At 38.8% G+C, this 8575-nt stretch overlaps 1 protein-coding gene across 1 annotated transcript; it reads left to right on the forward strand.

The window, feature by feature from the left end:
• Positions 1 to 422: 422 nt before the first annotated feature.
• LOC126080129 (olfactory receptor 4B1) lies at positions 423 to 1349 on the forward strand. The gene has a single exon (XM_049891426.1). It carries the CDS (start codon positions 423 to 425, stop codon positions 1347 to 1349), a length of 927 nt encoding a protein of 308 aa, XP_049747383.1.
• Positions 1350 to 8575: the final 7226 nt, after the last annotated feature.

Consider the following 8575-nt stretch of genomic DNA (forward strand, 5'->3'; position numbering starts at 1 on the left):
ATATAATAGTTATTAATGTTAAAAATGGTGATTATTTTTTCAATGTGGTATACTTGAAACAACATGTGAATTGGAATACAATGGTCTGGCTCTAGTCCTGGGTTCACTCCTTCTGGGAGGCTTGGCTAATTTACAACCTTTTTGAGCCTCATTTTTCTTATTTGTAATATGAGGATCATGGAGTGTTTGTAGGGTCATTTGAATCGTGTCTTGTAAAAACTACTAAACAGCAAATGAATAAAAATTTACTAAGTGACTAAACAAATACTTACATACATAAATAAGTAAATCAGTCAGATAATATGTGTGAAAGGGTTCTATAAACCACCAGGTGTTAGACACACATGTGACACTGGTTTAATGCTTGCATTTGTTTTGTCACAAGGTTCTTCTCTCAGATCCATCTTCTCCAAATATAATTCATGGCTGGTACAAATAATGTGACTGAATTAATTCTCACTGGCCTTTTCCAGGATCCAGAAGTACAGAGAGCGTGCTTTGTGGTGTTCCTTCCCGTGTACCTGGCCATGGTGGTGGGCAATGGCCTCATCGTGTTGACAGTCAGTATCAGCAAGAGTCTGCATTCCCCCATGTACTTCTTCCTGAGCTACCTGTCCGTGGTGGAGATCAGTTATTCCTCCACTCTTGTCCCTAAGTTCATCACAGACTTAATGACCAAGATCAAAACCATTTCCCTGAAGGGCTGTCTGGCTCAGATATTCTTCTTCCACTTCTTTGGGGTTGCTGAGATCCTTTTGCTTGTGGCGATGGCCTATGACCGCTATGTGGCCATCTGCAAGCCTCTTCATTATATGAAGATTATGAGCCGTGGACTGTGTCATGTACTAGTGGCTGGTTCCTGGCTGGGGGGCTTTTTACACTCCATAATTCAGGTTCTTATCACCATCCAATTGCCCTTCTGTGGCCCCAACATAATTGACCACTACTTCTGTGACCTTCAGCCGTTATTCAAGCTTGCCTGCACTGACACATTTGTGGAGGGGGTCAGTGTATTGGCCAACAGTGGCTTAATTGCCTTGTGTTCCTTCTTCATCTTGGTATCCTCCTATATTGTCATCTTGGTCAACTTGAGGAATCATTCTGCAGAGGGGAGGCGCAAAGCCCTCTCTACATGTGCCTCCCACATCACAGTGGTCATCTTGTTCTTCGGACCTGCCATCTTCCTCTACATGCGGCCCTCTTCTACGTTCACTGAAGACAAACTAGTGGCTGTGTTCTACACCATCATCACCCCCATGCTGAACCCCATCATCTACACACTCAGAAATGCAGAGGTGAAAGTTGCTATGAGGAGGTTGTGGGGCAAGAAGAACTCAGTGGTGGTGTGAAAATGGGAAAGTTGTAAATAACACGTATGTCTTATTATTTTATGTACTGGAAATGGATTTTGATTTTAGTAGAACATCCAAAATGGTTGAATAAATGTAAGGACTTAATGTTACTACTGGTGTGATTTCCTTAATAACCAAAGACTCCTTGTATCCCGATGTAATAGATGAAGGACAGAGGTCAGATTGTCTCAATTGAATCTTAAGAAAATTGATGGGCTCCATGATATCCACCAACATAATGGGACTGGGTAATATGAAAACTTAAACCGCATGCAAAAGAAAACATTTTTACGAATGTTTTTGTAGGTTTAAAATCCTTTCTCCTGAGACATGGCCATTTTACATACTTTGTCATTGCCCTTATCACTTTAATTGTAATTATTTTATATGTGTTTCTCTCTCACTAGACTCAAGGGCATAACTGTCCCTTCTTCTTCTTTTCAGGTCTAAATGTTGTGCACATAGTTGGTGGTTTACAAATGCTTGTTGAATAAACAACCATCTAGGATCTGTGGGGCAATCCCTTCTATGTCAAATCTTACAGATTCTTTTTGAAAACTTTCATGATGAGGAGCACATCTCTTCCTGTTAAAATTTTGAGAGCTCAGGCTCTGAAATTCATTAGGTTGTTTTGATTGTCTCTCAGTCACACTTTAGCTCCAGATCACTTCTCGGAACAACTGTTTTCTCATAAATATAATAAGATTAACAATAGTATGAATTTAGGAAGATTGTTTTGAATATAAATGATATAATAAACATATAAAACCTTCTAGCAAAAAAACCTGATGCAATGTTTTTTGCTCAATAAACTCATCATATTAGTGCCAGTGTCATTATTTTTATTTTGTGTGATGCCTACATCCCAGGCCATACACTAGTCTCTTTTCTGCCCTGTAGAGCTATAGACCTACACTTGATCCTATTCTTAAAGCTTTCAAGTGTTTGAAGGCAGTTCGATCCTTTTGTTTTGAGACTTCTCTGGGCTAAACATCCTCTGTTGCTCAATTGCTCTTGAGTGCCTAGCACTGTGCCTGGAATATGATGCGGGCTCAGTAAATATTTGTTAAATAAATATTGGCTGTAATGCAGTTTCCCTATTTTCTTTTTGGCTGAATATTCTTATATTTTGTTAATATATATCTTAAAGTATTTGGTCCAGAACTAAACTCAGTGGAACTACTCTCTCTTTCTTTCAATGCCTTGATTATATCGAGGTGGGCTAGGACTTTAGGATTGTTTGTTCTTTTGGCAGTCCATGGTATATTCAATATTCTTCACCAGAACTATAATTCAAAGGTGTCCATTCTTCTCTGGTCTTCCTTATTCATTGTTCAGCTTTCACATTCATATGAGGTGACTGAAAATAGCATGGCTTGGGTCAGGTGCATCTTTGTCTTCAAGCGAGACTATGTCTCACATATTTTGGACGTGTGAGGGTTGCTATGAGTCGGAACCAACTCAACGGCACCTAATAACAACAACAGGACTTTAAGATGCAGGCTGGGATGGGAGACCTTTACTAATGTGAAGGTTTGTTTCCTCACTGACAGCTACTGACAGAACGTCATCAGGGAACTCTGAGTTATTGGACACTGCATGGACAGATAATATCTCCTTTAACTCAACTGTCACAATACTCAGGGATTATCTCACCTCCTGAGGGCTGACCTTTGGTGGGTCTGCAGAGAGCTCATTACTCACTTTGATCTGTCTGGAAAAATCACAGGAATCAAAGGAAAACTTTTTTTTTTTAATTGTTTTAAGGGCAGAGAATTTTGTGACAATTTAAAAATGCCTTCTCATTTCACAGAAGTAGAATCAATCTAATTATGCCACTTAACATTGTTGAGCCCATATAGTTAACTCTCAATTTTTGATTCTGTCATAATACGTAACAAAATAAAATATATATTTTTTAGATAATAAATATAATCTCTATGTAGAAAAATTGGTAGACTGCCTTAGACTACTCTGCATATATAATTTTGTATTCTTTTCCCATTTATTATTTGTATCTCTTTAGGAATAGTTTTGACTGTATATAACAACAACAACAAAAAAGCCACTTAATGAGTTAGAAGTATGGAGATGAAGAGATTTAAAGAGATCCCATATTATCAGAAATACAGACTCTGTTCTCTTCGGCATGTATGTTCAACTTCAAGACCCCAAATGGCTGCTAGTGGTCTATACCAACCATGTCCGGTAGAACTTTATGAAATGATGGAGATGTTCTCTATCTGTGCTGTCTAACATGGCGGTGACTATTAGCACTTGAAATGTGGCTGGTATGATCAAAGAAGTGAATTTCGATTTTTATTTAATTTCAATACATGTAGATTTAAATAGTCACACGTAGTTAGTGAATGCCATATTGGACAACCCAGCTCTGGTACTTCATCTATATTCCAAGAGACAGGAAGGGAGGAGGTGAGATAAATTTATCACTTTCTCTTCTAAGGATGTTTCCCAAAAGTGCCACACAGCACCTCTGCATCCATTTACTGAATTGAGCTTAATCACACTGTAATGGGTTGAATTGTGTCCCCCCAGAATGTGTGTCAAATTGAATAGGCCATGATTCCCAGTATTGTGTGATTGTCCACCATTTTGTCACCTGATGTGAGTTTTCCTGTGTGTTGTAAATCCTATCTCTATGATGTTGATTAGGTAGGATTTGCTGCAGTCATGTTAATGGGGCAGAGCTCAATCTAAAAGATTAGATTGTGTTTTAAGCCAATCTCTTTCGTGATATAAAAGAGAGACAGGGGGATTTCATACCACCAAGAAACAAAAGCCATGAGAGTAACGCATCCTTCTGACCTGGGGTCCCTGCGCTGAGAAGCTCCTAGATCAGGGGAAAGTTGATGACAAGGACTTTCCTCCAGAGTTGACAGAGAGAGAAAGACTTCCCCTGGAGCTGGCACCCTGAATTTGGGCTTTTGGCCTACTAGACTGCAAGAGAATAAATTTGTGTTCGTTAAAGCCATCAGCTTGAGGCATTTCTGTTACAGCAGCACTAAATAACTAAGACACACACTGTCATCCTGTTCTTCAAAGGAAAATCAAGGTTCTCTTACAGAATTAAGTGACATGGATTCTGGGCTGACTGAAAACACCACCTGTTTACTCTATTTCACTTCTTGGCTGCTCAGCAAACACCTAGTCCATTCTCTCTATATTATCTGATTCATAGCAACACTATAGGACAGAGTAGAACTGCCCCATAGGATCTCCTAGGCTGTGAATCTTTACAGAAGCTGACTGCCAAATCTTTCTCTCACAGAAGGGCTGGAGTTTTTGAACCACTGACCTTTCCTTTAGCTACTGGGTTCTTAACCACTGTGACATTAGGGTTGTTATGAGTTGGAATGGACTTGATGGCAATGGGTTTGGTTTTCTCTCTATATATTTAAAAAGTCTCTATTAAATAAAATCAAACTGTTCCATGTACAGTTCAAAGAGAGACAACCAAAGTCATTCTCTGCTCCTACTTCCAGCTCTGAGTTCAAGACCTCTGGGTGATCTCTTGGTCAGATTTAGATGTAGCTCCTTATGATCCAGCAACCTATGACTACCTGATAAACTTAACTATTTTCAACATACTCCATGTACAACGGGAAGGTTATAAAATAATCATAATACAGCTTTAGTTTGGAAAAGGGAGGTGAAACAACATAAAAAATACATTTTTTAAAATAAAATTTTATTGAATTTTTAGTGAAAGTTATACAGCAAGTTAAGTTCCAATTTGACGATTTATGCACAAATTGTTCAGTGAGGTTAGTTACATTTATCATAATATGTCAACATTCTCTTTAATTGTGTTCTGTTTGTTCCATTTCCAGTACTCTGTTTCCCTGTCCCCTTAACGTCTCATCTTTGCTTTTGAGTAATTGTTGACATTTTGGTCTCATACTGATGATTTTTAAGTAGTGCACCAATCTTATGGTTAAATCCTTTATTTTGTGTGCACTCTGTACCTACCTGTATACCAATACACCTGTATATACTCGTTTTTACTTTGGTTGTGCTGTGCTCACTCATATACAGTTGGTGCCACTTTTCCCATCACCAAAAATAACAAGACGCTAGGATCTAATTCCTGCTCTACTAGAAGGATGTTTTGTTGTCATCTCTCTTTACGGTGCTTAGTTGATTGCTTACTAAGTCAACACTGTAGATAGTATAAGGAACTGAATTTTAAAATTTATTTGAATTTACATTAAAGCAATTAAAACATTTTGAAATAATAAAATTTTGGATATATTGGGTTAAATAAAATATATCATTAAAATTAGTCCCACCTGTTTCTTTTACTTTTTTATGTGACTACTAAAACAAATGAAAACCCAGAAAGGCAAGTTAACTTCATCTATATCATATAGCTCATCATTGGTGGAGCATAGGTTCATCACTGATGTATTCCTTTTACCCTGAGCTACACTATGTTACATAAATGTGTAATTTTCACTAGCCTTTTAAAAATATTAAAAATAACTTTGGAAGCTTCTTTATTGTTCTAGGGTCTCTGGCATAGAAACTTCTACTTTAACTACTAAGACAAAGTATGCCTTAGTAAGAAGACAGACACCAGTCCCTCTGTTTAGTGGTGTCCTGACTGCAGAAGGCGATAACTATGCCCATGGAAGATACATTGGCCTCATAACTAAATAGTAATTAATGCTATAGGAATCTGTGTGTGGTGCAAATGATTCATTGCTTGACTACTAGCCAAAAGGTTGGCAGTTCAAACCACCCAGGGGCTCCTTAGGAGACAGACCTGGCAATCTGTTTCTAAAAGGTCAGGCCTTTGAAAATCCTATGGAGCAGTTCTACTCTGCACACATGGGGTGGCCATGAGTTGGAATTGACCCAAAAGCAGCTAACAATTTATGCTATCAGATGGGCAGAGTCTAAGGAAATGTTTCAGACTGGAGAACATATTCAAACTCTGCCATTTCTCTTGTCAGGGCCTAGGGCTCAGTAGGATCCTTTACCTTACCCTTTCTCCCCCTGACTATCCACCTGCCTTCTAAATTGCTTCCCCTGTTGAAAGTTTTTACCACAGATGCAAGTAACTTCCCCCAGTGTATTGGTCAAGTGTAGGAGAGGACTTTCCAGAAGGGACTCTTTTGCTTCTTATGGTCTCTTGGGGAGAATAGCTCTGGGTTTCCTGTCTGATACTCATCCTTTAATCTAACAACGAGACTATGATTTATCATCCACTTTCTATGTGTCCTGCACTATTGAAGGTACTTTTATGAATTCTGATTTGTTTTTAGGACCTCAGTTGAGTTGGATTGGATTAATCATAATCATTGTTTCAAGAACCACTAACATCATTGCTCCATTCCTGACCTACTTGGTTTTAACTAATTAATCAGTTTAATATGTAAATGAAAATCTGTAAACAAATACCTAATCCAAGGATTAGACTTTACGAGTTCCTTACATCTACCTTAGTGTGTCTTCCCTAGCCCATCCTGTTGCTTCCTCTAGAATGTCAAGAGGTAATTATATACTAAATATTGTGCATTTTATTCTGTTTTAAATTTATAATTTGCTAAGACTGAACATTTTTTTTTCATGCATTTACTGGCTATTTGAATATTTCTTGTGTGAAATTCTTGTTTTTTGGTCCATTTTAAAAATTGGATTACCTATTTTTTCTTACTGATTTGTAGGGGTTATTTTAATTTGTTTTTCTTTTTAGTTTTTTTATTAACTTTTATTGAGCTTCAAGTGAACGTTTACAAATCAAGTCAGACTGTCACATATAAGTTTATATACACCTTACTCCATACTCACCACTTGCTCTCCCCCTAATGAGTCAGCCCTTCCAGTCTCTCCTTTCATGACAATTTTGTCAGGTTCCAACTCTCTCTTTCCTCCCATCCCACCTCCAGACAAGAGATGCTAACAGTCTCAAGTGTCCACCTGATAAAAATAGCTCACTCTTATCAGCATCTCCCTCCTACCCACTGTCCAGTCCCTTTCATGTCTGATGAGTTGTCTTCGGGAACGGTTCCTGTCCGGGGCCAACAGAAGGTTTGGAGACCATGACCACCAGGATTCCTCTAGTCTCAGTCAGACCATTAAGTATGGTCTTTTTGTGAGAATTTGGGGTCTGCATCCCACTGATCTCCTGCTCCCTCAGGGGTTCTCTGTTGTGCTCCCTGTCAGGGCAGTCATCGATTGTGGCCGGGCACCAACTAGTTCTTCTGGTCTCAGGATGATGTAAGTCTCTGGTTCATGTGGCCCTTTCTGTTTCTTGGGCTCTTAGTTATCGTGTGACCTTGGTGTTCTTCATTCTCCTTTGCTCCAGGTGGGTTGAGACCAATTGATGCATCTTAGATGGCCGCTTGTTAGCATTTAAGACCCCAGACGCCACATTTCAAAGTGGGATGCAGAATGTTTTCATAATAGAATTATTTTGCCAATTGAGTTAGAAGTCCCCTTAAACCATGGTCCCCCAACCCCAGCCCTTGCTCCGCTGACCTTTGAAGCCTTCAGTTTATCCCGGAAACTTCTTTGCTTTTGGTCCAGTCCAGTAGAGCTGATCTTCCATGTATTGAGTATTGTCCTTCCCTTCACCTAAAGCAGTTCTTATCTACTAACTAATCAGTAAAAAACCCTCTCCCTCCCTCCCTCCCTCCCCCCCATAACCACAAAAGTATGTGTTCTTCTCAGTTTATACTATTTCTCAAGATCTTATAATAGTTGTCTTATACAATATTTGTCCTTTTGCCTCTGACTAATTTCGCTCAGTATAATGCCTTCCAGGTTCCTCCATGTTATGAAATGTTTCACAGATTCGTCACTGTTCTTTATCGATGCGTAGTATTCCATTGTGTGAATATACCACAATTTATTTACCCATTCATCCGTTGATGGACACCTTGGTTGCTTCCAGCTTTTTGCTATTGTAAACAGAGCTGCAATAAACATGGGTGTGCATATATCTGTTTGTGTGAAGGCTCTTATTTCTCTAGGGTATATTCCGAGGAGTGGGATTTCCGGGTTGTATGGTAGTTCTATTTCTAACTGTTTAAGATAACGCCAGATAGATTTCCAAAGTGGTTGTACCATTTTACATTCCCACCAGCAGTGTGTAAGAGTTCCAATCTCTCCGCAGCCTCTCCAACATTTATTATTTTGTGTTTTTTGGATTAATGCCAGCCTTGTTGGTGTGAGGTGGAATCTCTTCGTAGTTTTAA

The sequence above is a fragment of the Elephas maximus genome, chromosome 7, assembly GCF_024166365.1.
Source record: "Elephas maximus indicus isolate mEleMax1 chromosome 7, mEleMax1 primary haplotype, whole genome shotgun sequence".
NCBI lineage: Eukaryota > Metazoa > Chordata > Mammalia > Proboscidea > Elephantidae > Elephas > Elephas maximus.

Bases quoted from the DNA above. Each gene is read 5' to 3' on its own strand.
- LOC126080129 (XM_049891426.1), top strand. From the start codon at position 423: ATGGCTGGTACAAATAATGTGACTGAATTAATTCTCACTGGCCTTTTC.